This window comes from Dipodomys merriami, unplaced genomic scaffold, assembly GCF_024711535.1.
Source record: "Dipodomys merriami isolate MVZ:Mamm:240054 unplaced genomic scaffold, mDipMer1.0.p SCAF_20, whole genome shotgun sequence".
Classification (NCBI taxonomy): domain Eukaryota; kingdom Metazoa; phylum Chordata; class Mammalia; order Rodentia; family Heteromyidae; genus Dipodomys; species Dipodomys merriami.
The window spans coordinates 24,001,082-24,015,066 of NW_027203382.1; the positions used below are offsets into that span (position 1 = coordinate 24,001,082).

Below are 13,985 nucleotides of genomic sequence, written 5' to 3' on the forward strand. Positions count from 1 at the left end.
TAACCACCACATGGAATCAACTGCCAATACAGATTCCATTGATAATTCTGATCTAAGTTTGTTCTCAATATCCTACCATTCCCAGTCCAGTATTCCTCATCCTGTATTACTTGAACCTTGTAACAGTTTATACCAAAGCTGTCCAATAAAACACAATGCTAATCCATATTTCTCTTTTTAAATTTACTAACAGTTAAATTTAAAAGTAAAATTTAAAAAAAAAAAGTAAAATTAGTAGCTGAGCACCAGTGGCTCATGCCTATAATCCTAGCTATTCAAGAGGCTGAGATTTGTGACTTGCAGCTTGAAGCCAGCCAAAGCAGGAAAATCTTGTGCAGCTTTATTCCTTTCAATAAGAGGCTTTGAAGTTAAGATTTCAGGCCTGATAGGGCAAACACTCCATCAGTTGAGCCATGCCCAACCTTTTTTGCTGTATTTTTCAGATAGGTGCTAATGTTTTTGTCCTGGCTGCCCTTGGACCATGATCATCTTAACCTGTGCTTCCCACCTGGCTGAAATTACAAACACATGTTATAACCCTAAACTCATTTGATGAGAGGGACTCTCATCAACTTTTGCCTGGGCTGACTTTTGACCCTGCCAGTCTATGAATCCTGAGTAGCTAGGATTACAAGCATGCACCACTTTATCCAGCCCATGTTTTGAAATCTATATACAATGAGCAACTAACTCAAGTTATTTAATACGGGTGCTCCCTACCTGCTGTGGATAGAATACTTAAAATTCACCTTCATGTCATTTTCAATAATTCATTACATTAGCTCAGTAGCAGAATGTTTGCTTGGCATTTGTAAAGCCCTAGAATCTATCCTGAGCAGTACACACACAAACCAAAAAAAAAAAAAAAAAGAAAGAAAAAGAAAAGCAAGCAAGCAAATGTATTACTTGGAAGTAAAGAGTTATTTTGCTTTTCTGTCTGGAATGTAACACATTGGCAATTTTCTTTCTACCTCAGAGTAACTTGATGAAGGGAATTCATATGATCATCTTTTATAAAATACTATGTATGAAAGGTGCCAGTGGTTCATGCCTATAATCCTAGCTACTCAGGAGCTAAGATCTGAGGATCTTAGTTCAAACCAGTCTGGGCAGGAAAGTATACAAGACTCTTATCTCCAATAAACTATTCAGAAAAAGCCAGAGGTGGCGCTATAGCTCAAGTAGTAGAGCACTAGCTCTACTAGTACAAAGAGGCTTGAGTACAAGGAGGCTCAGGGTCAATACCCAGGCCCTGAGTTCAAGCCCCAGGACCAGCAAAAAATAATAAAATACTAAATTTAATTTGGAGATTGCTAACCATTCACAGTGTGATGAACTATATCCACTCCCAACAACTGAAACTAGCCAAGGAAAAGAAGTAAAAAGAACAAGGGCAAGAAATTGGGGCGGGGGGGGGGGGGGAGGGAAGGAATCAGAAGCTTTAGGCCATGTAAATGATAAAAAAAAACCTCCCTATTTTTGTTTATAGTTTTGTTGTTTGTTTCTTGTTGTTGTTGTTGTTCAGTGCTAAGGAACAAACTCGGCCTTGCATCTGAGAGGTGAGAGTTCTATCACTCAGCCAAGTCCCCAACTCCAGTGTTAACACTCTTAAAAAAGCAGTTATTGCAGCATTATTTACCATAGCTAAGATATGGAACCAACCCAGAAGCCCCTCAGTAGATGAATGGATCAAGAAAATGTGGTATATATACACAATGGAATTCTATGCCTCCATCAGAAAGAATGACATTTCCCCATTTGTTAGGAAATGGAAAGGCTTGGAAAAAATTATATTAAGTGAAGTAAGCCAGGCCCAAAGAAACATAGGTCCCATGGTTTCCCTTATTTGCAATATCTAGTATATGTAGGAGTCAAGCGGAAAAGGTCAGATAATGTGATGTTAGGAAAATGTTTTCGTTTCTTTCATGCATGTGTTTCTAACGCATTTATAATATTATTTCTTTGTATGTCCCTCCCCCACAGTGTAACCCCCGCTTTCACTTTATTTGATGTCAGTATAACATGTGGAGGAGATGGGGACAAACAAGTCGTTTAAGGATTCAGGTGGACCAGTTGCAACAAGGAGAATTACAAAATGTCATGTCAAAGCAAGCTTTACAATGTCGGTGTGGGGGGGAGGGGGGTATGATTGGGTGGGGGGGAGGGGGGAGGCTGGGAAGGGAGGTGAAGGGTAAACAAAGGAGGAGGCTGCAATGCTTGGTAAGAAATGTATGCATTATCCTGCCAATGTAATTGTAACCCCTCTGTACAGTATGTTCTCAAATAAAATAAAATTAAAAAAAAAAAAAAAAAAGCAGTTTCCCATCTGGTATATTTTGTTATTACTATTGCTTATAGAGCAATATATACAGGGGGAAATGAGTGAAAATGTCAGAGGTGCTACTTTTATAAATTTTGTTCTGGACATTAAGATCTAACTAATTTATCTACCTACCTACCTTCTTACCTACCAAACTACCTCCTATCTCCTACCAACCAACATATTCCTTATTCATTTTAACCCCAAGTATTTTACCGCGATCTCCTCACCATATTACTTTCCCTGTACTTATCCTCACCTGCAAAAAGCGAAGATCAAGAGCATTTTAAACATACAGAAATGAGGATGCTTTAACTGGTCTTTCATGGCTGCATAGCAACCGTTTAGAATCCTCAGGAAATTGTCAAAATCTCATCAAGATTTTTCTTAAGTTCCTACATTCACATATTTTTGGAAAAGTTATAGGAGCTAGGCTAACCAACACTATCACAAAGTACTTCTACTTCCATTCTCTACCTAGCACATCAACAAAGGCCTGAGGCCTCCCACATCCTTCCCATGTCTAGGGACAGTGCTTCTCAGACTAACCTTTCAAACAGTCCTAGGCAAAAATTCTCAAACAGAAATCTTGAGCTAACAGAAAATAAATTTTAGTAGCTTAGTTGTGAATGAAAAAATAAGAGAAACAGGCTGTATGTCAGTAGCTTATGCTTGAATCAATCCTGGGATCTAAGGATCATGGTTACAAGCCAGCTCAGGCAGGAAACTGTTAAGACTTAATCTCTAATTAACCAACAAAAAGCTGTTAGAGGAGCTGTTAGAACACAGGCCTTCAGCAAAAAAAGCTCAAGCCCCAGTCTCAGCTCAAAAAAAATAAAAGTTTTAAAAAAGAAAAAAATTATATATAGAAGAAAGTCCAACCAAATTCTAATTCTATATATGAACTTCAGAATTTGCTATTATTTTCAGCAAATTTTCTCTGGTTAAAAAGAGAAAAAAACTTAAGCTGGATGGTAGTGGCTTACACCTGTAATCCTAGCTACTCAAGAGGCATGTAAGGATCTCAGTTCAAAGCCAACCCAGAAAGTCCAAGACTCTTAATTTCCAATTAATCACCAAAATATTAGAAGTGGAGTTGTAGCTCAAGTGGTAGAGTGCTAACTTTAAACAAAAAAAGCTCAGGGACAGCACCTAACCCGAGTTCAAGCCCCAGGACCAGCACATATGCATGCCCATGCACACACACAATAGTATTTCCAGAGTATAATATCAAATAGTTCCTAAATTTTAGAAAAATGCCAATATAACAAAAAAGCCTCCTATGCTGCCTATAATACACCAACTGTATCTGTTAGTGAGCAGAAATAAGAACCCTGATAATATATTTTCATTATCTACCAATTAAAAGCTACTTAATACTTTTTCAATTAAATTTATCAGTTCTTTCTTAGCCATGTCTTGAAAGTCACGTAGACTCTATTGTTTTTCTGTTCTTGGAAATACTGATGTGTCTTGCACATGATAAATTATATGGGACTTTAAATATTCACACAATGAGACCAAAGGAGGATATTTTTTAGGAGAGGATCACAAAGGCTCAATAGCTATAGCCATACGATTATATAAAATGATGTTTATCAAAATGAACTCCAAGAGTGTTTTTGTTATTTTGCTTTTTTTTCCTATTTTTTGTTGATGTTTTTGATTTCTGTTCCTTTTGTCTTATATGTAAGTTTTATCTGTTGTGGGGAGGGTAAGGAAGAGGACAGAAATGATTTACATGTCAAAAAAATAAGAAATATCACTATGTATACATTAGAATTCTTTCACTGGATTTTTAAAAATATAAATAACTAGAAATAAAAATTTTCAACCAGGGATTATAAACATTCGTACAACCAAACTATTCACCCTCCAAAAATATAAGTTAAAATCCATATAGGCCAAAAACAGTGTCTCACATCTGTAATCTCAGGTACTTCGGAAGCAGAAATCAGGATGATCTTTGAGGAAAGCCCAGACAACAAGTGTGTTGTAAGCTGGGTGCAAGTGGTTCATGCCTGTAATTCTATTCAAAAGGCTGAGTATATGAGGATTGCAGTTTGAAGCCAGCCCAAGCAGGAAAGTCTGTAAGACTCTTATCACCAATAAACTACCAAAAAAGCTGTGGCTGAAGTGGTAGAGTGCTAACCAAAAGAAGCTCAGGGACAGTACCCAGGCCTTTAGTTTAAGCTCAGGACTAGTACACTAGCGTGCATGTGTACACACACACATACACACAAAGTTTTAAGAGTATAAGCCTGTAATTCCACAGCATGGCCACAAATGTAAGACCCTCTCTGCAAGGTAACCACAGCATAAAAGGCTGCAGCTGTGGTAAAGTGTCTGCCTGGCAAGCAGGAGGCCCTGAATTCAAGACCTAGTACTGCCCCCAAGGTTTGTTTGTTTTTTTTTTTTGGTGAAGGTTATACTCTATCATTAAGCCATAGCTCTATTCCCAGCATTTTGGTGCCTAATTGGTGATAAAGTCTCATGGACTTTCCCACCTGAGGTTGGCTTCAAACCACGATTCTCAGATCTCAGCCTTCTGAGTAGCTAGGATTATAGGCACGAGTCACTGGAATTCAGCACAAACTGCTTTTCTTTTGTGAATTGTGAAATGACATTAAACTTATCCATTTAGGGTCAAATTATAAAACACAATATATTTTATCTGTTCCAAATCTACCTTCTATTTCTTAGTGTCTGAGTATTTCTGAAAAAGTCCATGTTTGTTCCACTGAACTCTCCTTGGTTAGTGAATTATGATCTCAGAGTCATCAATGATTCCAGAGTCATAGAATGATCCCAGAGTCAAGAATGATTTTCGGTTTTATAAAAAAAAATTTTGATTCAATTACATTATCAAAATTGTGAAAATTTTAAACATTACCTTTTCCTCATTTGTTGTAGAAGAATCTGGATCCTTTCTTTTCTTCTTCATTTTTCTATCTTTATTTTGCTTTGTACTAGAAGTCTGATAAGGCTGCAAATCTACACGAGAATGAAATTGGTATCGGCCACTTTCCACATCACAGTAGTAATAAATTCCAGTAGAAGGATCATAATATAGTTGATTTTCCTTTCAAAACAAGAAAAAGAAAAAAACTAGAAATGCCAAATGCATTCAAACATAGAAATGTTTATTTAACAGTAGTATTTTCAGATTATAAATTAAAGATAAAAAATTTTTATTTTCTATATTGTGCTATTCTACTTTTCCCTGTTTGAAATCTAAATATGCCAGTATTTGAGTATTTTTAACATTAGTCAAAATAGCAATTCATATGGTTTAGCTTACTTTAACACATTAACAAATGATAGTATCAAGAAAGCTTTTAAATATATGAAAATAAATACTAACACATGCATCAGAAAAACTACATAGGAAAGCATTCAGGCTACTGACTGCATAGTCATGGTTTGGTAGTATATGGCCTCAAATCTTTGATTTGATAAAGTTAACTTATAAGTAGCAGGACATAGCATACTAAAGAGGGATTAACTATTGCCACTACTTCTTTTTTTGCGGTGCTGGGGAGCCAAACCAGGGCCTCTATCTTTGAGCTGTACCTTCAGCCCACTAATAAATTTATTCTACAGTAAAAGAAATATGACAGGAATAAAGAAGCCATGCACAAATGAATTTTAGCAGATTATGGAAAGAAAATTATGTAATCACCTGTTATTATTAGATATTGGCCAATAATCCATAACCAAGATTTAACTAAACATTCTATTGCATCATAAATCCATGAAGACTAGATCTGGAAACAGCTTAGGATGTACTGAGATTGAGCAACTAAACTTCCCGAAAAAGAACAACATATTTTTTCTAACAATAATACTATTGTAAGTTACCATCTCTAATGTATACATTTTGCAGATTTTTTTGGAGGGAGGGAGGGGTTCCAGTTATGATCCCCAGACCTCAGCCTCTGAGTAGCTAGAATTACAGGCTTGAGTCACTGGTGCCTATCTCACATTATTCAGGTTTATTATAAAAATATTTAAGAATTCTCATCATCTTTCCCGTAAATAAAAAACTGACTGGAGCTTTCTAATTTCTAATGATCATGAGACTTCTACCACTGAAAGTTTTAAAATTCACTGCGTCTGTCAACTCAATATAGAAGCATTTTCAAATATAAGAAAAACTAATGTAAATAAAATCAGCCAGCATAATAAAAGTGGCAAAACATCAAATTCTGAATCCATTTAGATATATAACTGTTTAAGCTGAGTGCTGGTGACTCACAGCTGTAATCCTACTCAAGAGGCTGAGATCTGAGGATCACGATTCAAAGCCAATACAGGAAGGAAAGTCCATGAGACTTATCTCTAATTAACAATCAGAGTGCTGAAAATGGAGCTGTGGCTCAAGTAGTACAGCCCTAGCTTTGAGAACAAAAGCTCAGGACAATTCCTAGGCCAAGTTCAAGCCTGAGGATCAACAAAAAAGAAAAAGAAAAAAGAAATATAACTATTTATAAATGTTACAAGGAAAGACAAAGAAAGAATGACAAAAAATAATCTCTACTTGGAAACTATTTTCCTGGAAATCAAGTAATAACTTTGGATAAGAGTTTAATTATTAATTTCTGCCTATTAGTTATCACTGTCAGCATACTTCCATAAGAAAAAAATCACTTATCAATGACTTTACTATTAATGGAGATAAGAGTCTTATGAACTTTCCTGTCTGGGCTGGCTTTAAACCACAATTCTCAGATCTTAGCCTACTGAGTAGGTATTTTTTACAAGTGTGAGCCAGCCACACTGGTTACTACAGCATGGTAAACTTTTTGTTTTGTCAATCATGGAGCTTGAACCCAGGGCCTGGGCACTGTCCCTGAGCTCTCTTAACTTAAGGCTACTGTGAGTGGTTAAATGGAAATAAAAGTCTCCCAAGGGACTTTTCTGCCGGGGCTGTCTTTGAACCATAATCCTCAGAACTCAGCCTCCTAAGTAGCTAGGAGTCACCAGAAGTGAGCTAACAGTGGGCTAACAGACTAATTTTTAAATTTCTAATATTTTGTGGTGCTAGAAAAGAAGCCTAACACCTTGTGTATGGAAGACTACCAATCTACATACATTTTTTTTCATTTATTTTAGCCCAAAATAGATTCTTTAAGAAATGCCTGAGCTGGGCACTGGTGGCTCACGCCTGTAATCCTAGCTACTCAGGAGATTGAGATCTGAGGATCGAAGTTCAAAGCCAACCCGGGCGGGAAACTCTGTGAGACTCTGATTTCCAATAAATGACCAGAAAACCGGAAATGGTGCCGTGGCTCAAATGGTGGAGTGCTTGCCTTGAGCATAAGAGCCCAAGGACAGTACCCAAGTCCAGAGTTCAAGACCCATGACTGACCAAAAAAAGAAATGCCTGAAAGCCACAAAATATAAAACCTTAATCAATAATGAACACACAGCTGATAACTCAAGAAAACTCTCCCAGCTGGACATGGGACATGCACTTATACCTACAGTCTCAGCTATTTTGGAACCTGAAGTGAGAACATAGCTTAAGCCCAGGAGTCTGAGGCCAGGCTGGAAGACAATCTAGATACATGCTATCTTAAAATAAATGGATTGAAATTTTAAAAAGGAAGAAAAGACTCATCTGTGGCCTACAGCAAATTCATAAAGTTAAGCACTTGAAACAATTCTTTAAAAACCTCAACTTTGCTTTCTTATAAATTCTATGATTAAAAAAATATTAGTTTTAGGGTCTTAAACATTTACAGTTAATAATCTTTTACTAAAAGATTTATCATTTTAGTCTGTTTCTGTATATGCAAAAGGTTATTAGATCTCTCTAAAATATAAATTTATAATAATTAGAATTAACTTATTTAATTATAACCTAGAAGTATAGCATCATACAACTATTTCACAATTGCTTGGTCAAATAGTTTGAATCAACTGTTTTTTGTTTGTTTTTTGCCATTCCTAGGCTTGCACTCAGGGGCTAGGCACTGTCCCTGAGCTTTTTCAGCTTGCAGCTAGCCACAGCTAGCTTGAACCACAGCTCCAACTTTTTGGTGATTAATTGGAGATAAGATTCTCACAGATTTTCCTGCCCAATTTAGCTATGAACTGTGATCTTCAGATTTCAGCCTCCTTAGTAGCTAAGATTACAGGCATGAACCACCAGCATGTCTTAAAAAAAAAAAAAAAGCAATTTCTTGCTTTTTTTTACTTCAGCATAGGATTTAATGCTTCCTATCAGGCAGCTAAATACATAATTCAGTATTTAAAAGGTCTGAGATACTTACAGAATCGTAATAGAAACCAGTGCTGTGATCAAAATATAGTCCAGTAGTTTCATCATAAGTAAAACCAGTCTGTGATACAGCAGCTTCTGCTGCAGCTCTCAAACTTTCAGCTAGTGATGAACCTTCTAAGGATGTACCATCTCCTTCTGTTGCTAATACAGATGCTGACTCCTACACAAAAGATAGGCATGTCAAATAAGACAAAATGTTAGCAGCATTTGAAACAATAGTTACATTTTTTAAATGGCTTAAATTTCTACAATGCAAAAGATAACTATCAATTATAATTTGAACTAGTCCAAAAAGCCTTACTAATGTTAATTCAACTTTGATTCAATTTTGCTTTTTTCCTTCAGTGATGAGGATTGAATAAAGGGCCTTGCACAAGCTAGGCAAGTGTTTTATCACTGAGATGCATCCCCAATCTTTTGACATTTAAAGACATTAAAGTTAGGGAATAACAATTATTCAAAAATAAATGATACCATAGAGAAGCATTATAAAATATGAAATGTGATATATTCAATAAGACAAGTTAACCAAGTTGTTCAATAACTATATATTCAATGACTTTTTTGTGGTACTGAAGTTGAACTCAAGCTCACTTGGCTTGCTTGGTACTTCACCTCTTGAGCCATGCCTCCAACCCAGAAATTGTTTGGGAGAAGAAAGTGATAGATAAAAATCCATGTTGCACACTGGATAGTGAGTCAAACAAATTCTAAAACTGGAAGTATAAAACATTCAGAAATGTGAACAATAATGGACACTTAACATACAGGAAGCATTAAAATATTTACTTGTTAGGGAAACTGTTTATGCAGCTTTGGGGTACAATGCTTGCCTACCATAAAGAAGACCCTGTGTTGAACTCCAGCCCTGCCAAAAAAAGACAAAGGACAATTCCTCAGACATCAAATTTCTTATTACCTGTGAGTTGGAGGTAAAATGATCCTCTTGTCCACATCTGACATTTTCTGTTAAATCAGTACTAGTATAAGCATTTTCTATTTGTGCCTGGTCTTCAGAATTAAGAGAAGGAGCTTCAACATACTGACACTGCTGAACAGAGAGTTCATTCTCTTTATTTGGAAGATTGTCATCATTATAGTAGGTCTGGTAATAATAATCTATAGCAAAAAAAAGATATTAAAAAGAGCAATTAAGCTAAAACTGTCACTGAAAAACATGGGAATCACCACTTTTACAATTATCTACATTTTAAACGATTAAAACTGATAGTATAGACAAATCTGCACAAGCGTATACCTTTGATTCTAATGTCTCCTTAAGTACCCCAGTTGTCAAGCTTAAAAGAAAACAGAAGTAAATCTAGATTTTCCACAGCAAAAACTTTTTTAAAAATGAGTAGCTGAATTCAGTTATTGAAGCCTATGATCTTAACTACTTAAATGGTTAAGATTCCAGGATGACAATTCATTTGACTTGAATTGTCCAGTTCAAGAGACTGGATCTGGATCAACAGCTAGGAATAGTGGCACACACCTGTCATCCCGACTATAGGGAAGCAAGCATAATGGCTATATTGACAAATGTTTGTCATCCTAGCAATTCCAGGAAGCACAAATAGGAGGATCACAGAGCTGGGTAGAAGCATAAAGCAAGACCAAAACTGTACCAAAATAACCAACATAAAAAGGACTGATAGAGTGGTTCAAGTAACAAAATGCCAGCTCAGCAAGTCCAAGGTCCAGAGTTCCAACACCAGTATCCTAAAACAATTTTAAAGGATAGGCTGTGCTTTGTCAAAAAAAAAAAAAAAAAAAACAACTTCTTCAAAGCTTCTAGCCACATACCTTAATATTGTTGTTTACCAACTGACAAATAAATAAAGACAACCCACTGGAATTTGATTTTGCCATCAAAGGTCTCTCATGATGCAGACTTCTTTAAAAATTTAAATTATAGAAATATTTAATGTTAATACTTTGCTATGCTTAGCAATTTGGGTGAAGTACGTCCATAATGAAACAAGACAAAATGGTAAAGAATGCGTCTTCTTATGGCCTACATTAATTAAAAATGCAATAGCTCAGTTATGTTGCCCTACAAAATAATGCACTGATGAGGTCAGTAGGGGGTTCACCATTCACATCAAGACCTAAGAGACTGGCACTGTCCACAAGGCTAAGTAGCACTTATTAACAAGAAAACACATGGCTTGGTCACAATAAAAGCCAGGCACTACAGTGAAGATACCAATGAAAGCACATTAGCAACATTGTAACAATTACAACAATTCTTTTCTGCCAATTGTTTTCTATCAGAAGAATGAGAACTGGTAATCTGAAAATGCCGATTAAGACAGAGAAGTCAATAACTGTCCTCATACTTACATAGATCTCTACTTTAAATTTAAAGAAAATGTTATATTGGAATGACATGAATATAGTGCAGTGTAAGAACAGTATGCATACCTGAACTTGACCAAGGAAGGTGATTCTCTGTTTGTACTTCTACATCAAGCTTTTTGTTATCTTCATTTCTGCCACAATGTAGTATTTTACTGAGTTCTTCCACCTGAAAGAAAACAAAGCTTTAGGAAAAGTATATCAGAAAAAAAACTAATAATACACAATATATTATTCTCATAAATAAGAAAATCGCCAAAAATGGCTTCGTTTTCTTTCTCTTCTCTACCTCTCTCGCTTTCTTTCTTCTGTGCCAGTCCTGGGACTTGAAATCAGGGCCTGGGTTCTGGCCCTGAGCTTTTGCACTCAATGCTAGTACTCTACCACTTAAGCCACAGTTCCACTTCCTGCTTCTAGTTTCCTTTCAAAAGAACTAAAAATACTTACATTCTTACTTTTCAGGAGAAAAACAATCTCTTCCAGATGGGTTCTCACTGTGTTGCCCAGGCTGTGATCATCCTATTTAAGCCGGATTGCCGATTAATTAGTTTGCCTAGTGATTAGTCTGTCTAGCTGAGATGTTTTAAAACTTTCTTACTAGACTCCCATATCTCCTCAAAAAACTGCCTCAAAAAAAATGGACTAAAATAGGGTCCTAGTGGCTCATGCCTCTAAACATAGCTACTTAACTCAGAAGGCTGAGATCTGGGAATCATGCTTCAAAGCCAGCCTAAGCCCATGAGATTATCTCCAAATACCACCAAAAGAAGCCAGAAGTGGAGCTGTGGCTCAAGTGGTAGAGCACTAGCCTGAACAAAAGAGCTCAGATACAGCTCCCAGACCCTGAGTTGAAGCTCTAAGACTGGCACAAAAACAAATAAAATTTGAACTGAAGTAATGAAACTCTGTGAACATGGTCTTTTCTAATGAACAGAAGCATTTTGGACTGGGAATACAAGTCAGTGGTAGAGCATTGCCTGGTAGGCAAGAGGTACTGAGTTCTACCCCTAACATAATCCTCCCCTCCAAAAGAAGAAAAAGAAGAAAGAATGCTTTTATACTAATAAAGATCAGCAGTTCTTAGAAAATTAAAATTGTGGGGCTGGGAAGGTGACTCAGTGGTAGAGTGCTTGCCTTGCATGCATAGGCCCTGGGTTCAATTCCTCAGCATCACATACACAGAAAAAGCCGGCGATGGCGCTGTGGCTCAAGTGGTAGAGTGCTAGCCTTGAATTGAAGAGCTGAGGGACAGTGCCAAGGCCCATGACCAACAAAAAAAAAAAAAAGAAAGAAAGAAAAGAAAAAGAAAATTAAAATAGTAAATTATTGGGCTAGGATGTAACACAGTGGCAAAGTGCTTGCCTAGCAAGTGCAACATCTTGGGTCCTATCCTCAGTACCAATAGGAAGACAAAAAAAAAAAAAAAAATTAAATTACCATCCCCAGTAAAGGAACTGTGGGCAATCTGTGTTTTTCTTTCTGGAACGAACTACTTGTCTATATACATTAATGCCCTTTTTTTTTTTTTTTGGTAATGGGATGGAACTTATCTGGAGCATACAAGGCAAGCGCTCTACCAAGTGAGCTACATCTCCAGCCCTATTAAAGCCATCTATAGGTTTTAATGAACACTTTTTCTTTTGTTCTATGCAAGTAACTGTGGCAGAAGGAAACAATTCAAATGAATAGAGGAGTATCTGTCCTCCATATTCCTCACACACTGACATGTCCTTGAACGGATGCTGCACAGGCCAGAGCAACAGCATGGACATGCCCCTAAGTAGAGAAAATGCCTAGCAGGCACCTCAGTCTGGCAGGGTCTATGTATCAGGCAATATGCACTATATGCATGAAAACAGCTAAAAAGCAAGCCTCTAAATATTTCCTTAGTGGTACATACATATGCTCAAACTGAGAAAGTGGCAAGACTCATTACATACTTGATGATCAGATTTACTCCTACTACCAGGCCTAGGGAAAGCAAGTTCCCAAAGATGAAATTTTCAAAGAGGTTCTCCCAAATGCATGGAAGTACAGGATCCTTATCCGAGTTGGTGCCCCCTTAAATTCCTTACCTAGGAAATGGACTGCCTTGGCCTACTCTAGGCTCTATCATTACTATAAACCGGTTTATTTAGTATCTACTTCATACTCGACATAAAACCAGTGCTTTGGCTAACACCTCCTTAATTCACACAAAGAGGTACACATTTACACTTCTAGTTTGTGGTCTTGACTTTAACAAATTGTACATGATGTAGAATACATTACAAATTCTGTACAGCCAAAGGGACGCTGACACAGGTGACAATGAAGATAATGTAGTCCAAGTTACTGAAGGCAAATTCACTGCAGCCACGAGACACACGTGTACCCCAAGGATCCAGAACGCATCATTTTGCTGCAAATAATCTTAAGGTCGTGAACTACAGTGAGACTCGGAGGTGAGGGGGCGCACCTGCGTGCGGAGCTCCTGGTTGTTGCTCTCGGCGCTCTGGTACAGCCGCTCCGTGTGGTGCAGCAGCCTCTCAATCTCCCGCACCTGCCGCTTGCAGCTCCGGAGCTCGCGTTCCAATTTCTCCACCTTCCGCCGCAACTGGGCCAGTTCGGGCTCGGGGGAGGCGGGCGGCGAGGGCGAGGGCGAGGGCGAGGGCGAGGGCGGCGGCGGCGGGGACGGGTCCTCGGAGGCCATGAAGACCGCACGACGCGGCCCGCGGGCGCGGGGAGGGTGGGTTCAGACCGCGAGCGGCGCCGGCGGGCGCAGAGGCCACCGGAGTGCGCGGGCTGCGAACGGCGGCCTCACACCCGCCAGGCCGCGGCGGCCCCGGGCCATGGCGCCCCGAGTCTCGTCGCCTGTAGCGGAACGGGGCTGTGGGGAACACACAAAGGGACTGAGCGCGACCCCCTGCTCGGTGCGAACGGCCTAGCGAGCAGCACGTTGCAGGGACAACTGCCTTCTTTCCCGGGTGACCGATATAACGAGAGGAAGGCCGGTCAGGGGACCCGAAGAGCGCT

The 13,985-nt window shown here is 38.3% G+C and overlaps 1 protein-coding gene across 2 annotated transcripts in view; it reads right to left on the minus strand.

Annotated features, from left to right (window-relative positions):
* The window catches only part of Aggf1 (angiogenic factor with G-patch and FHA domains 1), a 32,656-nt gene extending 18,671 nt beyond the window's left edge, over positions 1-13,985 (minus strand). For both annotated transcript variants that reach the window (XR_011373745.1, XM_070031232.1), the window contains exons 1-5: positions 13,429-13,985; positions 11,037-11,139; positions 9,529-9,728; positions 8,599-8,769; positions 5,214-5,402 (exon numbers count right to left, since the gene is read on the minus strand). Coding sequence is in view for 1 of the 2 variants with exons in the window: in XM_070031232.1 (XP_069887333.1) it covers positions 5,214-5,402; positions 8,599-8,769; positions 9,529-9,728; positions 11,037-11,139; positions 13,429-13,662 (897 nt within the window). In the remaining variant the exon portion in view is untranslated. The remainder of the gene's footprint in view (positions 1-5,213; positions 5,403-8,598; positions 8,770-9,528; positions 9,729-11,036; positions 11,140-13,428) is intronic.